Consider the following 21,704-nt stretch of genomic DNA (forward strand, 5'->3'; position numbering starts at 1 on the left):
AGGGAAGCCTGGTGTGCTGCAGTTCATGGGATCACAAAGTCAGACACGACTTAGCGAATGAACAATTTTAATTTTAATGTGTACATCAGAGTACATTCATTCATCCAGCAGATATTGATTGAACCTGTTCTAGGAGCTGTTTTACATGCTGAGGGCGTAATGGAACCAAATTGATTAAAGTCCCTGCCTGTAAGGGGCTTATATTTTAGTGGGTGAGACAGACAATAAACGAGATAAATAGGTACAATATATTATGTCAGATAAGAGTAAGTGCTTAGAAGAAAAAAATAAAACAGGGAAGAGGAATATGAAATGTTAGCAGCAGGGTTGAAATTTTAGACGAGGTGTTTTTGACTTGGAATTGAGAGAGCTAGCCACACGTTAATACGGGAGAAAAGTACTGCAAGCAAGGGCAGCAGCAAATGCAAAGACCCCAAGTGGGAGCATGATCCACACATTCTGGAATCATCAGGGAGGCCAGTGTGGCCGGATTGGAGAGAGGGGACTGGAGAGTATTTGGAGATAAGGCAGGAGGGGTCACGGGAGCCTTTTTCTGGAGGGCCTCATCGGTCATAGAGGGGGCTTCAGGTTTCGCTCTACTTTGGGGACCCACTAGAGGGTTTTCAGCACAATAGCAATATGACTGGTCTGACTTAGTTTGAACAGGGTCACTCTGTTAGAGAATGAGGAATTAATGGGCAGAAGCAGGTAGTCTGCTTAAGAGGCTTATCACAGTCATGAGCAAGAGGAAGGAGCCTTGTACCAGTTGGTGGTAGTGAAAGTGGTGAGAAGGGATTTAATTCAGGATATATTTTGAAGTTAGAGTAACAAGGTTTGATGGTGGCTAGATGGGACAGTATATGTGAGGAAAAAGAAGAATCAAAAATTGCATCCCCCCCAAAAATTGCACCAAATTGTTTGGCCTGAGCACCTACAGAAACAGAGTTGCATTGATTGAAATGGGGCAAGTGTAGGAACAAGTGCACTGGATGGTGTATTAGGAGTTCAGATTTGGAAGCCTCTTAGGCTTGCAGGTGGTGCTGTCAAGCAGGCGTTTGCATGGGTCTGCAATTCCAAGGAAAAGCTGAAGGCAGTCAGCAGAAGATGGTTAGTTTTTAAAGCCGTGAAACTGGATGAGATGCTATTGTCAAGACAGAGTGCATAGGTAGAAAAGAGAAGTTCCGAGACTGAGCCCTGGGTACTCCAACATTTAGGGGTCAGGGAGATGAGAAGGGACCCATAAAAGACACTGAGAATGAGCAGCCAAACAGGTAGGAGAAAAACCAGCTGAGTTAGCTGGGTGTGGTGTTCTGTAAACCAAGATAAGAAAGTATTTCAGGAAGTTTAGTGATTAGCTATTTCAAATCCTTTTGATGGGCTAAGGAAGACAGTTCAGTTCAGTTCAGTCGCTCAGTCATGTCCGACTCTTTGTGACCCCATGAATCGCAGCACGCCAGGCCTCCCTGTTCATCACCATCTCCCGGAGTTCACTCAGACTCAACGTCCATCAAGTCCATGATGCCATCCAGCCATCTCATCCTCGGTCGTCCCCTTCTCCTCCTATCCCCAATCCCTCCCAGCATCAGTCTTTTCCAGTGAGTCAGCTCTTCTCATGAGGTGGCCAAAGTACTGGAATTTCAGCTGTAGCATCATTCCTTCCAAAGAAATCCCAGGGTTGATCTCCTTCAGAATGGGCTGGTTGGATCTCCTTACAGTCCAAGGGACTCTCAAGAGTCTTCTCCAACACCACAGTTCAAAAGCATTAATTCTTCGGCGCTCAGCCTTCTTCACAGTCCAACTCTCACATCCATACATGACCACAGGAAAAACCATAGCCTTGACTAGACGGACCTTAGTCGGCAAAGTAATGTCTGTGCTTTTGAATGTACTGTCTAGGTTGGTCATAACTTTTCTTCCAAGGAGTAAGCGTCTTTTAATTTCATGGCTGCAGTCACCATCTGCAGTGATTTTGGAGCCCCCAAAAATGAAGTCTGACACTGTTTCCACTGTTTCCCCATCTATTTGCCATGAAGTGATGGGACCGGATGCCATGATCTTCGTTTTCTGAATGTTGAGCTTTAAGCCAACTTTTTCGCTCTCCTCTTTCACTTTCATCAAGAGGCTTTTTAGCTCCTCTTCACTTTCTGCCATAAGGGTGGTGTCATCTGCATATCTGAGGTTATTGATATTTCTCCCGGCAGTCTTGATTCCAGCTTGTGTTTCTTCCAGCCCAGCGTTTCTCATGATAAGCAGGGTGACAGTATACAGCCTTGATGTACTCCTTTTCCTATTTGGAACCAGTCTGTTGTTCCATGTCCAGTTCTAACTGTTGCTTCCTGACCTGCATACAGATTTCTCAGGAGGCAGGATAGGTGGTCTGGGATTCCCATCTCTTTCAGAGTTTTCCACAGTTTATTGTGATCCACACAGTCAAAGGCTTTGGCATAGTCAATAAAGCAGAAATAGATGTTTTTCTGGAACTCTCTTGCTTTTTCCATGATCCAGCAGATGTTGGCAATTTGATCTCTGGGTCCTCTGCCTTTTCTAAAACCAGCTTGAACATCAGGGAGTTCACGGTTCACATATTGCTGAAGCCTGGCTTGGAGAATTTTGAACATTACTTTACTAGCATGTGAGATGAGTGCAATTGTGCGGTAGTTTGAGCATTCTTTTGCAGTGCCTTTCTTTGGGATTGGAATGAAACCTGACCTCTTCCAGTCCTGTGGCCACTGCCGAGTTTTCTAAATTTGCTGACATATTGATTCAGCACTTTCACAGCATCATCTTTCAGAATTTGAAACAGCTCCACTGGAATTCCATCACCTCCACTAGCTTTGTTCGTAGTGATGCTTTCTAAGGCCCACTGGACTTCACTTTCCAAGATGTCTGGCTCTAGATTAGTGATCACATCATCATGATTATCTGGGTCGTGAAGATCTTTTTTGTACAGTTCTTCCGTGTATTCTTGCCACCTCTTCTTAACATCTTCTGCTTCTGTTAGGTCCATACCATTTCTGTCCTTTATCGAGCCCATCTTTGCATGAAATGTTCCCTTGGTATCTCTAATTTTCTTGAAGAGATCTCTAGTCTTTCCCATTCTGTTCTTTTCCTCTATTTCTTTGCATTGATTGCTAAAGAAGGCTTTCTTATCTCTTCTTGCTATTCTTTGGAACTCTGCATTCAGATGCTTCTATCTTTCCTTTTCTCCTTTGCTTTTCGCCTCTCTTCTTTTCACAGCTATTTGTAAGGCCTCCCCAGACAGCCGTTTTGCTTTTTTGCATTTCTTTTCCATGGGGATGGTCTTGATCCCTGTCTCCTGTACAATGTCACGAACCTCATTCCATAGTTCATCAGATCTAGGCCCTTAAATCTATTTCTCACTTCCACTGTATAATCATAAGGGATTTGATTTAGGTCATACCTGAATGGTCTAGCAGTTTTCCCTATTTTCTTCAATTTGAGTCTGAATTTGGCAATAAGGAGTTCTTGATCTGAGCCACAGTCAACTCCTGGTCTTGTTTTTGTTGACTGTATAGAGCTTCTCCATCTTTGGCTGCATAGAATATAATCAGTCTGATTTCGGTGTTGACCATCTGGTGATGTCCATGTGTAGAGTCTTCTCTTGTGTTGTTGGAAGAGGGTGTTTGCTATGACCAGTGCATTTTCTTGGCAAAACTCTATTAGTCTTTGCCCTGCTTCATTCTGCATTCCAAGGCCAAATTTGCCTGTTACTCCAGGTGTTTCTTGACTTCCTACTTTTGCATTCCAGTCCCCTATAATGAAAAGGACATCTTTTTTGGATGTTAGTTCTAAAAGGTCTTGTAGGTCTTCATAAAACCGTTCAACTTCAGCTTCTTCAGCGTTACTGGTTGGGGGACAGGAAGACAAGGACTGAGCGTTTATCAGGATGAAGTCTGTATACAGTAGGGTTTCTATTCAGTCCCTACAAGAACTCTGACAGGAAGTTAGTCTTTGAAATCACTTGTTAAAGCAAAGATATATTTAGTTCCTACTGGGTGGTGTGGACATTGCAGTGAGTGCCTTACACAAGACCAGCGAGACACTGTCCTGTCTTTGAGAGACTCATAGGTCCCCTAGACTGGGAACTTCCTGAGGACAGGAAGCCCGTTTATTCTTTGTATACCCCAGTGCCTGGTGCACAGCCAATACTTGGTAAATCTTTGCTGAATAAATAAAGTATGCTCTGAAAGCACAAACGATAAAATAGTTAAATTTCCTGAGCATAACAAAAAGAACGCTTCACAGAGGAGGTAATATTTAATTTGTGAAAGAAGACCCAGGGGTTTATCAGGAGATCAAAAATACAGCCAGCTGTTGGAATTTGCCCTTACTCTACACATCTGTGTTTAAAGAGCCAGAGAGGCTATCCAGTGTTCAATGAAACTCCCTGACTGTTGAGCAGCATGTGGATACCTTTGTATGCACTTCACACACTTGTGTTTAGTAGTAAAATGTTATTGTCACTTTACGTGGCGTGGTACAACTCGGAGTAAATGTGTTAAATCATTAATGCCTAGCTAGTTGACAGTCAGGAGGGTCTGACAGACCTCATGTACTTGGTTGCTAACAACCTTGGCCAAGGACTGGTCATTCATAACATGATTTGAGTGTAGCTTAGTATTTATTAGGTTTATCTGTAGTGCAACTTTATGCTAAAGGAATGAATATTAAAAATAATAGAATAATTGCAGTGTTGTGAGCATTAATGAGAGGATAGCTTAAAAAGAGAGATTTATTTCAAATCACCTTTAAAGACATGAATAAGAGGAAGAGTGTTCCAGCGGGTTAATGAGCTATGCAGAGACCGAGAAGCCAGGTAGTGTAATTAACATGTTGGGGATTTGCTTTATTGGGATGAATAGGTTAATTTTGGCCTAGCTTACTTCCCTTCTCACAACTAGTGGTTTCTTAGCCCATTTGTGCCTTAGAAGCCAAGATTCTGGGAGGTTTCTTCCACTAAAAATAAGAGCTTTGTTTTCTTTGGGGTCCGTTAGAATTATGGGGAAAGGCAGTTCGGCCTTCTTCCACATTCTGTTTCCTAACCGCTTGCTCTGTTTTTGGCCCTGCTTCCTGACAGAAAGCCCCAAGGAAAGCTCAGAGCCAACGGGTTCACCAGCCCCTGTGATTCAACACAGCTCAGCAACAGCCCCGAGCAACGGCCTCAGCGTTCGCTCTGCAGCCGAAGCTGTGGCCACCTCAGTCCTCACTCAGATGGCCAGCCAAAGGACAGAACTGGGCATGCCCATACAGTCGCATGTGATCATGACCCCACAGTCTCAGTCTGCGGGCAGATGATGCCTCCCCTGGTGGAGGGGTCCCCAGCCAGAGCTCGCCCGCCCGAGAGCCAAGAGAGACGTCATCTTATCCTCTCCCGTCTGCCTTGGACACGGTGATATGGGGGAGGGAACTGCGTGTTGTGAGTAATGGTCAGATGTGGGGCTTTTCTCACACAGTCATCTACGTTGACACCTGTACTAGGAGCCTCCCAGCCCCAGAGCCACATAGATCATTCCCCAAGAGGGAAGTTTCTGATGCACCCACAGCCAAAGGCCTTCATGGAGGGTCTGAACAATCACCCTGCCCGTGCACGTGTACCTGTTTCTTAACACTAACGCTTGCACTTCTGGGATTCAGTTTCTCAGTTGCCTCTCTTCCCACCCAGCCGTGGATGATACCTTCTTGATCCTTAGCAGCATGCCACTTCCTGCTCGGTAGAGGGAGGCTAGAGTTGACAGCGTATCACTGCTGACCCGTCCCTAGCCACCCCGTGGACTCAGGACTTCGTCTCCCAGTAGCTGCTTATTGGTCCCATTTTCCCCTTCATAAATTCTAGTTAAAACATTGACTTACAGAGAATGTAAGGTTACCTCTGATGTATGAAATAGCAGTATTTCCCAGCTCTTCCATAAACTTTAGCCCTTCTCTCTACCAGCCACCAAAAACAAAAAGAAATGAAATCTTAAAAGTTCTAGTACTTTCTCATTTATTTCAGAGCTATTTGGTTACCTCATTTTCTCTCTTGAGTTTTCCCAGTCTAGTGGTGGGGTCTTTTCCACCTCCCACTAAGCCTTAGCAACTTCATCTTATGGCCTTATTAGATACGGCTCAGTAGTGAAAAGAGAAAACGCCCAGGATCTGACTGGCTGATTCCCTTCCCCTCCCTGCTCTATCCTTCAGGACAGGCAGGAACAATGTAGTTTTAAAGCTTGTTCCATCAGGTTACTGGATTGATTGTTTTACAACAGTATATCAGCCAAAGCATACATACTCCTTTTGGTCATCTTTACACTCCTGTGTCTCTCTCTCTTCGTCCCCCTGCCTGCATCCCTGCCACTGTCTCTCTTCTGTAATTAGTTCTGATGCAGCCCTCTGGAGGCTGTTCTGTGGGAGACTTCTGTGCTCCCTCACTCCCCTCACCCCCATCTCTCAGCCTCACATGCCCGTCCTCTTTTATGAGCAAGGGTCTTCTATGCACGAACAAGCCTCATTGATCTACCTTCTCTCTCTTTCGCGACGCCAAGCCTGGCCTCTAGGCCTCCTGGTTCTGTAGTGTTTCTTACGCTCTTTTCTGCTCTCTGCCCCCTGGATGTGATGCTTCTCTGTAGTCTAAGCCCCAGGACTCCGAGGCATCCTAGCCAAGGTCCGGAGTGGGTTTTCTCGAGTATGAGGTAGGTTGGAAGGAGGCGCAGGAAGGGGAGGTGGAATACTGATGTCCACCAAAGAGCCCTGTTTGTTGAAAGGTCCAACCTGCTGGGAAATTAGTGACTATTGCTCTCAGCCATTCTTAACTTTGAAAAGTTGGGTTGCAGGGGGGACATTTTTATCCCTCTTGCCCCTCTTTCTTCCCCATTAAGACTTCTCGTCTTCCTTTGGCTCTGAACTATGCAATTTTCTACCAAGGCCATAGGAAGCAGTCCAAAGCCAGAGGCCTGTGGATAGATAGGTCAGCTTTAATAGCCCTTCAGTATGAATCCCTTCCAGTTGTCCCAGAGCCACTTTCTGCCATCTGCCCATGCCAGTAATGTCCCTTTCTCTCTGTCTCTCTCTCTCTTTCCTACCTCCATCTTATACATGCATACAGAGTAACTGCCAGCTTCCTTTCTTATCTTCCAAAATTGGCTGTCAGAGAGGAATGAGGAAATGGTCTGAACTACAAGATCCCTGTCTCCTCAGACTGATAAACTGGTGAGCCAGCCAGATGACATGTTTACTTCATTTGTTTTTAATTTCCCCTCCTGTGTTCAGAGCTAGTGCTGAAGAAGCCACACCTGGTGAAGAGAAAGGAGAGAAAAACATGGTTTTCTCATCCTCCCCCACCCAGGACCCAACAGGAACAGCCCCTGAGGTGACTCAGACTAGCAAACGGCACGACAGATGGTCAGGATGCAGGTTACCACCTCCAGGCACTCCGCTTGCCTTTAAAACTTCCCAGCCATACTTATGCTCAGGACATTTCCTGTAGATGGTTGCTCTCTGGGATTTTCTCCCGCCTTAGCTGTGTTTCATTTTTTGTTATCTTGATTGCCCGCTAGTAGCCTTGCCCTAAAGCTTGACTGCGTTTATGGCTCCTAAGGAGCCTTCATAAGACCCTTGGCTATTCTTCTTCCCCCTTTAGTCAAGTGTCCTTCAAGTTAAGAATCAGGTTGGCACTGCACCTGTGTGCTGCCTCACCACTTGACCTTGAGGGAAGTTGGAGTCCCTGCTGGTCTTCCCTGGGTAGGACGTCTAATTTACGGAGAGGGTCTTAATTTCTTAGTCCCCATGCCTAAGTAAGTCCTTATTTTATTTTCGTCAGTGGGAAGTTAGTCCTGGGGACCTGACAGGCATTGGCAGAACCTTAGTAGAGCAGCAGCGAGACGGGGAAGGAACACGACAGGACCTCCCCGACCCATGCAGCTCTCTTGTTGGTCCTCGGTCTCACTGAGAAGGCAGAGCAATTTCTTGAGCTGAAGCCTCTCCTGTAGTCAAGGAAAATGACACTTACCTTGTTACTGCAGCCAGCTGTGTGGACACGCACCCCGCTCCTTGCCGTCCAGACCCATCTGAACCAGAACAAACATGAAGCGTGTCGCTTGTTCCTTCTTAAGGACCGTGGCCTTTCTGTGGGCCTAAGGGCGGACACATTCTGAAACTGGCTGGGAATGGGCTTCCCTGGTGGCTCAGATGGTAAAGACTCTGCCTGCAGTGCAGGAGACCCAGGTTCCATCTCTGGGCCAAGAAGATCCCCTGGAGAAGGGAATGACCACCCCTTCCAGTATTCTTGCCTGGAAACTTCCATGGACAGAGGAGCCTGGCAGGTTGCAGTCTGCGGGATTGTAAACGATTGGACACAACTGAGCGACTAACACTTTCACTTTTCAGGGAAGACATTTTCTGAAAGGGGAATACTGATGTCTTGGGACTTTTCTAAGTGAACACAGGAGTCAGTCCTCCCACTCACTCCAAGGACACAGCTGCTAGAGATACAAGGCCATAGAGGAAGGGGCCAGAACCAGGTCTTCTGGTTCACAGACTTTACGCCACGTTGTCTTAAAGCTTGTTTAGAGTTGAAAAGTCTGAGAAAGCCTCCCACTCTATTAGGAAGGACTAGAAGGAGTAGGAGCTCCTTTGCTTCATCTTTCCCTGTTGGTTGTACGTCCCAAATCTGGCTTCCTTTGGCCTTTGGCCCTCTCCTTGGCCCTAAGCCCTAGACTCTACACTCTTGGTGGCAGTAAGGAGGAGATGGCCTAACTGAACCACGTTTTGCTGCCTTCCCTGCGCCTGTTCTGTTGCTCCAATTCCTTTCCTGATTTACTGCCCTCCAGCACCACTCATCCCGGTAGACAGGGTGCTTAACCATAACAACGCCCCAACTACAGCCTGAACCACCAAGCAGACACCAAAGTGTTCCTCCCCTGTTTGCTCACACTGAGAGGCTCCTTGAAAGGTGCTAGCCCTGAGACAGCTCTTCCCCACAAAGATCCCATTTCTTTCCTAACTTCCTTCTCATCCCCAAGTCATTATTTTTCAGTAATATTATACATTGTATACACAGGAAGGAAATGTACTCTTTTTTTTTTTGTTAATGTCATAACCAGTCTGTTTAGAATCCAGTCCTTCTAGCTGTATATCACATATGCCTTTGTTGATACGCTCTTTCTGCTTTCTTTAGACTTTTGTTTGACAGGGGTGGAGGAAAGAGCAGGACAGGTGAGGATCCTAAGGCAAATTAAAGGATCCTGCCCCGCAACTCTACTTAAGCCTCCCGCAACCCTAATCATTCCCGTCATCGTAGAGAACTGATTTCTCTGCTTCTGCATGCACACTTGCAGGCGCACACAGGCCTACATGCCACACTCCAGGGCGGTGACCCGGCAGGAATGAGCAGCGATGGTTGCTGGCCAGCATTCCCTCCCTCCAGACCAGCTCATTCGTTTCTGTTTGGGGTAAAGTTCTTCCCCAGAATGAGAAGGGGCTGGAGAGTGTAGGGCAGCTTAAAGCAGCTTATGTCCTTGGCAGATGCAGGTTTGTATCACAGCTGCTAGAGTTTCTCTTTTTAATGGGGGCTGGTAGCCTAGAGCTGTCTCATCAGCATTAACTTCTGGTGAGTGACGTTTTAGCTGTAGGAAGTGGCTATGAGCACTAGTTTCACTGACTTTCCCTTAGGGCAGTGGTTCTCAGAATGTGGTCTGGGACCAGCAGGACCGTCATCTGAGAACTTGTTAGACATGCACGCTCGGGCCCCATTCCAGACATACTGAATCAGAAATTCTGGGGATGGGTTCTAACAAGCACTCAGAGCCATTCTCAGACACACTGAAGTTTGAGAACCATTGCCTTAGGGGCAAGCTGGAAAGTCCCTGTAGGGTGTCCCATCCTCTGCCTTAGCACTAACATTTTTCCATTTTGTCCAGTCCCTCCCTCCACTGCTATTAAAACAATAACAACATCACTCATCTCAAAATCTAGATTTGTCTTCCTCTACTTACCCCTGAAACCTGTCCTGCATGGATCCGGACAGGAGTTGGCCCATACTCCCTTGCAGATGGATTACTTCATGTTCTTTGTTACAGGAAGGACCAGCTGTCCTGTTCTCCCACCCACCCCACCCCCCAACACACCTTTCAGGCCGGGAGATGAGCCTCCAGCCCCAGCAGTGGAAGCTAGTCTCCTGACATAGTACCTGTTGAAAAGAAAGCGGTGTGTATCTGTGGTCCTGTCTCTGTTCATCTGTATATCTTTGACATGTAGCAGCACCTCTCCATGTCATTAAGGAACTTGACTCTGGGTCTGGGTTTCCCCGGGCCCCAGTGGTGGACTTTGACAGGCAGGAGGATGAAGTGCTACAGGCTGTTTTGTTACAAAACTGTCTTCCTTTCTCCCCCCACCCACTTCAGCATGATCCCTGTGAGCAGGTTCTCACAGTCTCTGGGACGGGGCTGAGGCAGAGGCTTCGCTCTATTCTCCCTTCCCGTCCCTCCTCCTCTCCCCTCGCCACATAGCAGTTACCCCAGCCATGCCTTCTCCCTCTCCCAACCTTGCCCTGACATATATTGTGCCTTATTTATGCTGCAAATATAACATTAAACTATGAAGAGAACCACTGTTCTGTCTGATGCTTCAGTCTCCAAGTCCCATTCTTTCTGGGAACTCACTGGGCTCTCGTGCCTGTGATCTTCACTCTCCCAATTCTTAGGACGGAAAGAGCTGGCATTCTTATTCCTCCTTTTTATGCAGGGGAAGACACAGCCTAGAGGAGGTGGGTGGTTTGTAGGAATTACATAACACACCAGAAGGCTCAGCTCTGTGCACTGCCCTGGGGACAAGGGCCCTCGGCATCATGAGAGCCCACGTAGAAAGAACTCGGAGATCAGACGATGTTGGAAGGCAGGTGAAGTGAGAGCCCGCGTAGAAAGAACTCGGAGATCAGACGATGTTGGAAGGCAGGTGAAGTGGCCTCTTAGCCTTTCAGCATTTTGTCCCCACTTCCCCACAACTAGAAAATAATAAGCCCTACCCTCAAGAAGCTAGGAGTGCACAGAGACTTAGAGAAGCATTCTGTGATTCTGTGAGTCTACGGGTGTGGGAAGAAGAGAATCTAGAAATGAGAGGTGGAGTTTCTTTAGAAGCAGATAAGATAGTTCACAAGAAAAACAGGTAGTGCTCAGGAACTTGAGGAGGTGTGGGGCAGTCACTACCAATGTCTTGTATCTATGTAATCCTTGATACCACAAATGAGGAGGGTGAGCAGGCTGAAGAAGCTGACTGGGAGATAGCCAGCTGCCTCCAGGGGAGTTTCCAGGAGCAGAGGTGATTTACATGCCATTTGTGGCTGATTGGTACAACTGACATAAACAGGGAGCTCCAGACCCTGGGAGACCAGGAAAGGCAGTGTGGTCTTCACCGTGGTCAAGAGCACAGGAGAATCCAGAGAATGGCAAAGGAAGTTGCTGGAGGCCAAATACCGAAGCCACGATTGAGAGGCTTTGGAGGCAGAGATGAAACAGCAGGACAGTTTCCCAAGTTAAAAGAATTAACCCATTCTAACTTCTCGCCAAAGGAGAGACCCATCACCTCCATCCTGGACACAGGAAGCCCCTAGAACTGCTTTCTGAATCAGCCTCAGTTCAGATCCATCTGTCAGTGGTGATCAGAGAAATAACAGGATAAAGGTGTTTGGTGAGCCCCTCTGCTTGGTGGGGTGCTAGGTGCTTTGCGTTCATCACGTCACTTGCCATTCACAAGCGCTCTGGATAACAGTTGCCTCCTGTTACGGATGACGAGGTGTAGGTTGAGACCCTTGGCCAAGGCACACGGTGAAGTGTTAAGCGCTGCATTAAAACCTTTCGACCTGGAGGCTGCTCTGCAGCGCCCCAACCGCCTCAGACCCTGCTCCTCTGAACTTTGTCGGACAAGGACCTCAGTATGGTGCGCAATCGCTTTCCCACGGAAAACCATCTACCCGTGGACCTGACGCTTCAAGTGGTGAAACTGTAGGATACGATGACGATGAATGTCAGGCTCTGTGCTTGGTACCATCCGGGAGACAGACCTCACAGAAAGGTGCACCCTAACGGTGCATGGATAGAAACGAGTGTTAGGCCATCCAGACCAGAACCTGCTCTCAACTACCGTTCCAAAGTGTGAGTTGGTTCCTGGATGCCTCACTTTAAAGAACGTGAATGCTTCCCAACTCTACAGAGTAGAAGAATCCCAGTCTGTCTTCGAACATGGGAAAGGCTTGTAATGTGAGTGATGACAGGTCCAGTCAGAGTGGGGCAAACCAGAACCCCTGGTGGAGGCCACAAGATGAAAGCTAACTCTTTGCAAGGATGATTCTGTCTGGACTTCTCAGGAGATGGTAAATTCCCCGGGACCCGGATGTGCAAAGACAATCACAGCTAGTGTTTTAAGGACCCCTCCTCTATGCCAGGGTTACCAAAAGTGTCTCAAATAATGTTCCCCTTTGAAAGTGCTTCTTTTTAACACTGCCATGTTTTAAGTGAAGAAACTTCACTTACAGAGAGCTAAGCATCTTGCCCAAAGCTGATTCATAGGCCCTTTATGTCATGACACCTCTCTGGCATCAGCTAAAGAACCGCACTGGTGGGGGTACTGAGGAAGGACTAGGATCAGAAGGGTGACTTTGAAGGGAATACTTTGAGGCAGTGACTGATTTTTCCTAAGGGGGATTCTAGGTACCTGCCCCAATCGGCCAGAGGCAGAGCCAGGAAGAGGCTGGACTGCCTAGAGGGAGGTGGACAAAAACAACAATCTAAGCCCAGGATCCTGCCCCTGCCTTTCTGGGACTCTGATGTCAGGCCCTTAGGACCTCGCCTTCAATGAACTCTACTCCAGAGAGGAAATGGCCAGGCCGACCGTGCCCAGCCGTGGCCGCAGGGGGGCAGCAGTGCCTCGGTGCTCTCGCAAAGTGGGGCTGGCCCAGAGAAGTGCTGGTGAAGCCGGAGTCTGTCTCCACTTTCTGGGGGCTCTGAAACTTCTTTGTCTCCTGTACCTCACTTTTCTCTCCACAGGCACATCTCAGAGTAGTGATTCCATTTTTAACCCTCCAAGAGGCATGTCCACATGGGTGTAAATGGGCCAGGAGGCCCTGCCTGCAGCCTCCCCAGTCCCTGGACGGGATCACCCTGGCTCTTTCCTCCTTCCTTTCCAGGACATGACGCCTAGCCTGACAGGGCTTTCTCTGTGTTTTATTTTACAAGCTAGCTAAGAGAGAAGGTGATCCATTGGCGCTCTCCACCCTGTAGAGGGATTGGGAGTTCTTGAAGGCCCCCCAGGGCTCTGACAAAGCATCTGGAATTAATGATGCTTCTTGAGCTCTGGAGACAGGATTTATGCATCTAATAAAGTCTATAACTCCAAGCTTAGGGGCTGGGGCCGGAGGCTGAGAGCAGGAAGTCCCACGGGGGCCGGGGAGGGGGGTCCCAGGCGGCTCTTAATGGAGCTGTGCATTTCCATTGCCTTCTCTAGATTCCCCCTCAGGCGGCTGTGGGAGGTGAGGAACAGGGGGACAGCAGGTATAAGAGGCGGGTGTGGCCACGGCAAGGCAGACGGCAGCATGGACGCCAGGCAGGCGGCAGTGCTGCTGCTGGTGCTGCTGTTAGTAACAGACAGGAGCCACGCTGAAGGGCCGGGGAGCCGGGATGGAGGAGACCAGATCTTCACGGTAAGTGAGCATGCCTGTCCTCGTCTCCCCATTTTCCCGGACCTCGGTGAGACTTCTAGAGAAGGGCATGGCACCCCACTCTAGTGTTCTTACCTGGAGAATCCCATGGACAGAGGAGCCTGGCAGGCTGCAGCCCATGGGGTGACAGAGTTGGACACGACTGAGTGACTGAAAACAACAGCTTGAGACTTACACTCCAGGTTCAAATACTCTGGCTGCCTGGGTCACTGGGTCCTCACATCTGAGGAAATGACTCCTTAGCCTCCTACAACTTGCCCTGGAGGTCACTCCCTTCCCCTTGTGATCTAAATCCCCAAGGCCCTCACCCATCTTCCTTCCCGGATGGCTCCATACCACAGGAGGAAGACAGTGGTGCCCACCCACCACAGGATGCTCAGACCCCCAGGTCACTCCTGCGCTCCCTGCTCCAGGCCATGCAGAGACCTGGCCGGAGTCCAGCCTTCCTGTTTCAGCCCCAGAGGTGAGTCTAGGAGGGACAGAGGCAAGGCCAGGGCTGAAGGGAGAGGAGTGGGAGGAGAGGAGGAAAGGGGGGATCTGGAAGGACCCATAGCTGAGGGTGGATCTCTCCTAAGGTTTGGCAGAAACACCCAGGGCTCCTGGAGCAACAAAAGACTGAGTCCCCGAGCTGGAGAGGGGCTGAGTTCCCCCTTTTGGAGCCTGGCTGCCCCTCAGCGCTTCGGGAAGAAGTGACGTGTCATCTGAGGTTTGCATTCAAGGCCCACACCCCAAACTGCCATGTGTCCCCTGCAAATAAAGCTGTCTGGCTTCTGAATCCGTGTGCACGTGTCTGCATCATGAGACACAGGAGGGAGTCCCAAGACGAGAACCACAGCCTCCCCCACCACCACTAAACCCAACTCTCCAGGAACACAGGCGATGGTGTACCCAGATGTCAGTGCACCTACCAGAAGGGCAAACATGGGGACGCGTGGGGAGCAGAGTGGGAGGCATACCGGAGACGTGACCTGGCGCTAACCCCCTCCACTGCTGACCACTCAGGGAAACAGACCAGGACTAAAGAATCCAAAAAGCAGCACATTTATTTGGGGCTCTTAATGGGAAAGCCCCCAGTTTCATTCCCCTTGGTCATCACCAGTTACATGACGGCAGAACCTGAGCCAGCTGAGGCCCTGTGGTCCCTGGCTCCTGGCCCTGTGCCTTCTTCAGCCTGCAGTCTGTGTCAGAGGTAGAGGTGGCACCTCCAGGGGGTACCAGAGCTGGGCAGGCGCACAGGCCGGGCGCAGGAAGAGCAGGGAGCAGAGGATGTATTTCATGAGTCCTGCCATGGCTTCACTTGCTGCCCGCCATGATCTTGAGGTACTGCAGGGCACGGCGTGCAGCCTCGCCACGGGCTGCCTCCCTGGTGGCTGCAGAGCCATGGCACACGGTGGCCGGCTGTGTGGACAGCTCCACCAGGCACTGGCAGAGCCCACTCAGGCTCAACTCCTCTGGAGACCGAGAGAGAAGAGGGAGGCAGTGTTGGGCAGGAAGGCAGCACTGGGGCAGGTCCATGTCACTGTCACGCCCTCCCAAGCCCTCATTCCCATCCATACTTGCTCTGGTCTAGTCCCCACCGTCCCCCGGCCCCCCGACTAGCCATACCAATATCCAGGTAGCTGACATGGAAGGCCTGCTCCTCAGAGAGCTCACTGAGGACACTGCAGCAGGCAGGGCCCAGAGCGCCCAAGGAGCCCAAGGAGCAGCTGCGGAGGGACAGGATCCTCTCTCCCACCGAATTCCGCAGAGAATCCCAGGTGCAGCCTGGGCCCCGGTTCCGAAGTCCATCTAGGCGGGAGCCCACACCCTGACAAGACAGGGATGGGGGAAGGATGCAGCCAGGGGCTCTGAAACCAGGCCCTGAAGAAACATTCCATGCCCAAGGAGAAAAGCCCAAAGAATGCTTCCTCCTGTTTGCCTCCCACCTGCCAGTCAATCCCTGGATTGTTTGGTCTCTAAGTCGTGCCTGACTCTTCTGCAACCCCACAGACTGTAGCCCACTAGGCTCCTCTGTCCATGGAATTTTTCAGGCAAAACTACTGGAGTGGGTTGCCATTTCCTCCTCCAGGGGATCTTCCTGATCCAGGGATTGAACCTGTGTCTCCTGCTTGGCAGGCAGATTCTTTACCACTGAGCCACCCAGGAAGCCCAATCCCTGTGTGGCCCCTTCTAACTACTAGACTGTGGACCAGATGGTCAGGCAACCTTTCTATTCCAATAACAGAAGCCTCAGGTCCCTTGCCCCGGGCCAGCTCCCTTCCCCAAAGCATTCACCACGCAGGCCTACAGCTGAGGCTGAAAGGGGGCCCATGGATCCCTGGGTCCAGAAGGAAAATGGGCAGAAGGAGGTCTGGGGCCCAGGAAGCTCACTTCCAAGTCACAGACCTGAGTCCTCAGTGCCCTGCCCTGGCATGGAGGATGGAGCACGGGGCATGGCCCAAAAGCCACTCACAATGGAAAAGTGATCGTCTTCGGGCTCTGCCTCGTTCCCGTCCCGAGCATCCAGAGGCACTGTGTGCACTCGAAGAAGCATTTTGGCCGCTGCGTTACGCTTTGCCAGCTTTTTGGACGTGCCACTGCCTGCACAGGGGAGAGGGCTGCTGAATTATGGTTCCCAGTAGACCCATTGCTTCCACCCAGCTTAAACTTGGGCTGAGGGTCCCCTCAGTGGCTGTCAATTGAAAAGGGGGACTCAGGATCTGCCAGGCACCCGAGAACCCGGCTGGCCAGAAGAGGAGGGCAAGAAAGGGTGCAAGGAAGCAGCAGCCAAGCCAGGGTCTCAGCCAGGAGCGTAGAGAGAAGCTGGGAGCTGCCCCTGGCCAGGGCTGGAGTGCTGCGGGGTAGTCACTACAAGCACTCCCCTCCGCCCAGTTACCAATCTCAATGAAACGCTCCACTCGGCAGGTCATAGTAAACTCTTTGCGGTGGGCTGGCCCAGACTCCTGGGTCACCGTGTACTCAGGCAACCGCCAGCCTTTCTGCACCACCAGCTCCTTGGAAGGGAGAAACAAGGGTGTGCAAGAGTGTGTGAGAGAGGAGTCCTCACATCCCCCCCCACTCCCGTCCCGGAGTCTCAGGTTCCAGGTTAGAGGAAGAGTGAAGGGAGGTGGGTGGGGAAAGCCCTCAGAACAGGGTACCCGGCCCCCATCAGCTTCCCCCACAGCCCCAGGTACAAGCGAAGGCAGGCAGGCATGGGGAATGAGGATGCAGCCCACCTGCAGGGCGCCGACCGGGTTGCACTCAGACTGCTGAGGAGAGACTGGGGGCTGCGCCTCCATGGGGGAGCTCCTGAAGGAAAAAGGGCCCAGGGCCAAAGCTGAGGGGGCTGGCTCCTTCTGCAGCTGCCCAGGAGTCCTCCGCCCTGCTCTTGTTTTCCCCACTGCCAGCTCCCTGCTCCCCACCAGGCAGACAGCTGTCTCTCCAAACATCAAGCCCGCCTCCTGCCCCCTCCCCCCGCAACGAGGTCTCCTCCAGGTCCCAGGCTCATTTCGATTTTCTGGAACACTTGATCACCTAGATAGGACAGTAGAGAGGAGGGTATATCCAGTCCCCAGAAGCACCTGATGGGACTCAAACACAGGACCATCATGCGGCCAATTCAAAGGAAAATGGGACTAGCAAGACCTTTAACGTGGTCAAATACCATCCACATGGTACTGCCAAATTATAAATTACCTCCTGTCTCAAAAGCTTACCACCTGGTGCAAATTCTTCAAACTCTGGTCCCCAACTATTCCATTCTCTGTTCACTCTCAGACTTCCTCATGCCTTACCAGCCTGGGTCTAAGGGCTGGGAGGCCAGGAGCCAGGACCCTTTTCCACCCTCCTCAGGCAGTCAGGAGAGACAAGATACCTGGTTGGGACAGCAGATGGAACGGGAGTAGCAGCCGCTGCAGCTGTAAAAACCGGCACGTCCTCAGGCAGTGAAGAGTCTAGGGGAGAAAAAGAACTTCCCGAGGGGAAGGGGGCCTTTGATTCACACCCACATGGGGTGGTGGTGGGGAATAAAAGGTGGGGGACCCAGGTCCTCCTGACCTGCCCTCCCCTAAGAAAATCTCTTCCCACCGAAGCCAAAAACTTAGGGAAGTTCAACCACCAGTTCCACCTGAGATCTTCTGGTGTCAAACACTTGATCAAAAATACTAAGAAAAGTGGGAGGGGTGTTTCTTCCTACCCAAGACCTGTGGGAGCAACCAACGCCAACCTGAGTGCAGAAGAGGGAACAACATCTTGCTGGAGAGGAGAAGTATGTTGGGGAGCAACCCCCTCCAGCCTCAGCCTCCACCCTTCTCCCTCCCCAGGCCCAACCTGGGACCCAAACCATAGCCACAATCCCACACTGCGGCTGGCCACTGCCTCCCAGCATCCCTCACAGCAGCAGGAGCCCTGGAAACATCCTGCTCAGGTTTCAGGGGAAGCTCTCAGGAAGCAGCGACGTCCAGGCAGCTCAGTGTCACCAAGCGAAGCCTATGGGGCCGAGGGGCTGACGCAGGGGCCTGGGTTCCTGACAGAGCCTCTAGGATCCTCGGCCATTCCTCCCTCACCTGCTGTCCTCCAGGGATGGCTCCAGCATGCTCCCCCCTTTGAGGTGTTTGAGGGCCACCTCAGCTGCCTTGTGCTTGGCTGCTTTCTTGCTGGGCCCCTGACCTGAGAGAGGGGATGTGGGCAATACTGGAGGTCACTAGAAGGATGGAAGAGAAACCAGCATCCCACAGCCTCTCTCCTCACAGCCAGAGGGAGTCAACCAAGCCCCATCTCACCAACCTCCCCTTGCCCAACGCTGGAAGTGTTACTCTAAGTGCTGGAAGGAAGGGCCCTTATCTTTCCACAAGTTCCCCAAATCAAATCATGCCAGGTAGAATTGTCCTTGAGGTTAGCCACCTGGAAGTTTTTTCTCTGCCCTACTTTCCTCTGGGGAGCACTTTCTTTCAATAGAGATTGCTGGAAAAATAGAAAGAGTGTAGGCTCCAGACTCAAAACCTGGTTCTGCCATCTACTAGGCATGTGATCTCGCCCCAGCCATTGAATCTCTCTCTTGGTTTCCTCATATTCAACATGAAAATACTACCACCTACATCACTGGATTCGGCCAAGGTTTAAGATTAAGTGGAACTTGATTAAGCACCTGGAACAAAGTCCAGCACAGCAGGCACTCACTCCCCTAAATGCTACACTGAGATTTCGATTTATCTCCTTTTTCCTCTAGGATGACAACGATCCACCCAATCACTGTACCAGTCCTGCTTGCTCCCCTAACTCTCCTAAGTCCTAGGTACCTCCTCACAGACCTGTTCTCCCAATCCAGTCAGTGATTTTTCCCCTAAAATTTCTCCTTCTCTCACTGGTCTTGAGGAAGAGGACCGTGAAGAGACTCCAAGCAATAAAGCCAATGGGGCCCTGTGACTGCACACCCCAGCCAGGCTGCCCAAGCCTTCCTCACCAGTGCAGCTGGTGTCGCCAACGGTGACCCGGAAGGTGAAATTAGGCTGGTGGGCTTGGCCCTCGGCTTTGAGAAGGTCGTACACGGGCGTCTTCCCTATTCTGGTCCCATACTCCTGCAGAAGGCTGATCGGGGTCTTGCCCGGGTTGGCTGCCAGCATTTGCTCTATACTGGGGGGAGGGGCACAGACCCTTCATCACATTTCCCCTCTCTGCACCCACCTGGCCAAGCACTACCATTATCAGACCCATGCACACTATGGGGGACACTGGGTCCAGGAAACCTCAGGCAGCCACTGGCTGGGGTCAAAGTGGAGGAGAGGTGCAGGCTGGGAAAGCAGGGTCCACTGCCCCAGGGCAAGCGGGGAAAGCACTGTTCCTGTCTCAATTAGGGCGGGGGTCCTGTACCCCAGTGCAGGTTGGAAGTGCATGTCCCCTGACACAGTGCAGGCCAGGAACCCAGTACCCACCAAATGCACTGAATGTCGGGGGCATAAAGCCCAGTGCCCCAGTGCAGTCTGGGAACCGGGCCAACCCCAACTAGCTAAAGCTGGAGGCAGTGGCCACTGCCGGGGTGCATGCCGGGAACCACGGCCCACTACCCCAGTGCTTGCCGGGAACAACCCTCAGGCCAGGTGCATGCTGGGGCCGCGCCGCTACTCTCTCCGCACCGCGCCAAGCTCTGCGCCCTGCAGGGATCGGTACCAGGCGGCTCACCTGGGCAGCCCGCAGCCCGTGGTAGTGCCGGAGCCTCGCTCCTCTTCACTCATTCCCTCCTCCGTCCCCGCAGGCGCCACCGTGACTGCAGCCTCCACGCGCCCCAATACACCGCCGACGAGCTAGGGCCGGGGCCAAGCCCCAAGTCGCGGCCGGTCGGGCCCGCCGCGGGGCATGCTGGGATATGGAGTCCCCCGCCCACCGGACTCTATGAGTCTCCATCAGGAGGGGAGCTATCCGCCCCACAACCCTCCGCGTGGTTCGTTCAGGCAGGCAGCACCGCCTTCTGGGAGGAGTGGACCCTTCCACTGTCGCTTCCCGAGTTGAGGGTGGTTTTTTGTTTGTTTTTTTTTTTAACGACGACCTGCCTCCTTCCTTCCGCGTCTCCTCGCCCCGGGCTGGGACTCGGGGCATGCGTACCAGCAGAGTGGAAGTGGCTGGGGGCGGGGCAGTAAGGGCGAACTTGAGCCTAGGAAGGTGGGGAAGGATGCTTCGGGTACCGAGAAAACTACAGAACCCAGGAGCTCGCGCGCCATCTTTGTCGCAGCTGGGAGGCAGCATGCGCGAAAAGTTTCGCGGCATAATTGGCTAGTCCCGATTTTGCGTGCTTGCTCCAGGTGGATTGCGATTGGTTACCTCATCTAAAGGGGCGGGGACAAGGGAAGAATCAACCCTCTTGACTCCGCCTCTTTCTTGAGAAAAGGTTGTGATTGGCCCAGGTGAGAGGCCACTGTCGGTTGCTGACTCTTTGCAGTCTAGGAGGGTGGGCCCTGCCTGGACGCGGGAGGCGACTAGTCTCTGCCCCTCTGAGCTGGGGCAGTTGTAAATCCTAGTGCACCTCAGTCTCACTTCGCCCTTAGCCTTTGGCCTAATCCTCTGGCTCTCGGGCCTTCGTCTTACAGAACCTGCTTCTTTTTCCTGTGTTGTCCTTCACCACCCTTCTCATTAATTCTCCAGGCTGTCGATTTCCGCTTATTTTCTAAAGCCTTTTTAGAATGGACCTACACCTTTCCCCCTTACTCCACGAGATACCCTCCGGGGCCTGAGAATCAAGCTGTAAGGGACAAGATTAGAAGGACTAAGGCACATAGTGGTCTCATTCGCTCTGCCATGTGTCCCGGGTGTCAGCTAAAGAGAGGGCAAGAGAGAATTCTGGCCTCTTAGGATTAATCGACTAATTTGTGCGGAACAGAACTCGTATTTTTGGGTCCCAGAGTTCCATTTCCTCCTCGCCAAAGTCTCACAGCCACTGGCGTAAAGGTGTAGGGAAATTTTTGTGACCTTGGAGAGAAAGAAATCACGAAAAATGTCCGTCTGACTCTAGAGTTCTGGGAATGGGTCAGAGACGAGATGGGCTTGCTCCGTGCGGGGCTAGAGGTTCGATGGAATCTTGGAATAAAAATGAGGGGTCATCCAGGAACACTGGAAAGGGACGGGGCGTTAAGCTGAGTGGATTCCAATTGGTGGACCCGGAGTGGTGGCAATTAGGGAAAAAAAGACAGGCAAGATCGTTTGACAGGGGGAGCGATGCAAGAGCGATGAGCGGAGGAGGGGGTTCCCATCTGAGGGGTTGCTGTTTCAGGGTATAGGAGGGAGCTTATAAGACCAGTCATAGGGCTTAAGGTCGGGGGTGGGATCGCTCCAGGTCACCGCCAGCAGGGAGGTGCGAGGACCAGACGGGCCAGGGACTAGCCTGGAGCGTGCCGGATGGCAGCAGCGGGCTCCTTTAAGAGGCCGTGGCTCCAGCGCAGCATCCCCCGCTCAGGGCGTGTCCGTCCCGGGGGGCCTGGGGCGGGGGCCTCGGAAGGAGCGGGAGTTCAAGCCGTGTGAGGACGGGGTTTGG

At 51.5% G+C, this 21,704-nt stretch overlaps 3 protein-coding genes across 7 annotated transcripts in view; 2 read left to right on the plus strand and 1 right to left on the minus strand.

Annotated features, from left to right (window-relative positions):
- ATF7 (activating transcription factor 7) overlaps positions 1-10,600 on the plus strand; it is a 96,498-nt gene extending 85,898 nt beyond the window's left edge. For 2 of the 3 annotated variants that reach the window (XM_013963747.2, XM_013963748.2), the window contains exon 12: positions 5,099-6,098. In XM_013963747.2, coding sequence (XP_013819201.1) covers positions 5,099-5,316 — 218 coding nt within the window. In that variant the 3' untranslated portion in view covers positions 5,317-6,098. Of the gene's footprint in view, positions 1-5,098 lie in introns of all 3 variants that reach the window. The other variant, XM_005679872.3, reaches the window with a different exon arrangement.
- Positions 10,697-14,480, plus strand: NPFF (neuropeptide FF-amide peptide precursor). Its single transcript, XM_005679874.3, has 3 exons — positions 10,697-13,687; positions 14,047-14,168; positions 14,281-14,480. The coding sequence occupies exons 1-3, from the start codon at positions 13,460-13,462 to the stop codon at positions 14,396-14,398; spliced, it is 468 nt and encodes a 155-aa protein (XP_005679931.1). The 5' UTR covers positions 10,697-13,459; the 3' UTR covers positions 14,399-14,480.
- Positions 14,724-20,565, minus strand: TARBP2 (TARBP2, RISC loading complex RNA binding subunit). Of its 3 annotated transcripts, none has more exons than XM_018047677.1 (9): positions 19,862-20,565; positions 19,146-19,310; positions 18,250-18,352; positions 17,559-17,654; positions 16,921-16,993; positions 16,581-16,698; positions 16,158-16,285; positions 15,311-15,512; positions 14,724-15,156 (listed from the first exon to the last, which is right to left on the minus strand). In XM_018047677.1, the coding sequence occupies exons 2-9, from the start codon at positions 19,303-19,305 to the stop codon at positions 14,999-15,001; spliced, it is 1,038 nt and encodes a 345-aa protein (XP_017903166.1). In that variant the 5' UTR covers positions 19,306-19,310; positions 19,862-20,565; the 3' UTR covers positions 14,724-14,998. The 3 variants fall into 3 exon arrangements, with proteins under 3 accessions (XP_017903166.1, XP_005679933.1, XP_005679934.1); XM_005679876.3 differs by having other exon boundaries at positions 19,146-19,315; XM_005679877.3 differs by lacking the exon at positions 19,862-20,565 and adding an exon at positions 19,615-19,743 and having other exon boundaries at positions 19,146-19,315.

Source organism: Capra hircus, chromosome 5, assembly GCF_001704415.2.
Source record: "Capra hircus breed San Clemente chromosome 5, ASM170441v1, whole genome shotgun sequence".
Taxonomy (NCBI): Eukaryota; Metazoa; Chordata; class Mammalia; order Artiodactyla; family Bovidae; genus Capra; species Capra hircus.

Coding starts and splice junctions, on each gene's coding strand:
- NPFF (XM_005679874.3), top strand. CDS start 13,460: ATGGAGCTGTGCATTTCCATTGCCTTCTCTAGATTCCCCCTCAGGCGG. Junction 13,688..14,046: donor GAGGAGACCAGATCTTCACG/GTAAGTGAGCAT, acceptor TCCATACCACAG/GAGGAAGACAGTGGTGCCCA. Junction 14,169..14,280: donor TTCCTGTTTCAGCCCCAGAG/GTGAGTCTAGGA, acceptor ATCTCTCCTAAG/GTTTGGCAGAAACACCCAGG.
- TARBP2 (XM_005679876.3), bottom strand. CDS start 19,914: ATGAGTGAAGAGGAGCGAGGCTCCGGCACTACCACGGGCTGCGGGCTG. Junction 17,655..18,249: donor CCATCCCTGGAGGACAGCAG/GTGAGGGAGGAA, acceptor CCCCTCGGGAAG/TTCTTTTTCTCCCCTAGACT. Junction 16,699..16,920: donor ACCCGGTCGGCGCCCTGCAG/GTGGGCTGCATC, acceptor CTCCCTTCCAAG/GAGCTGGTGGTGCAGAAAGG.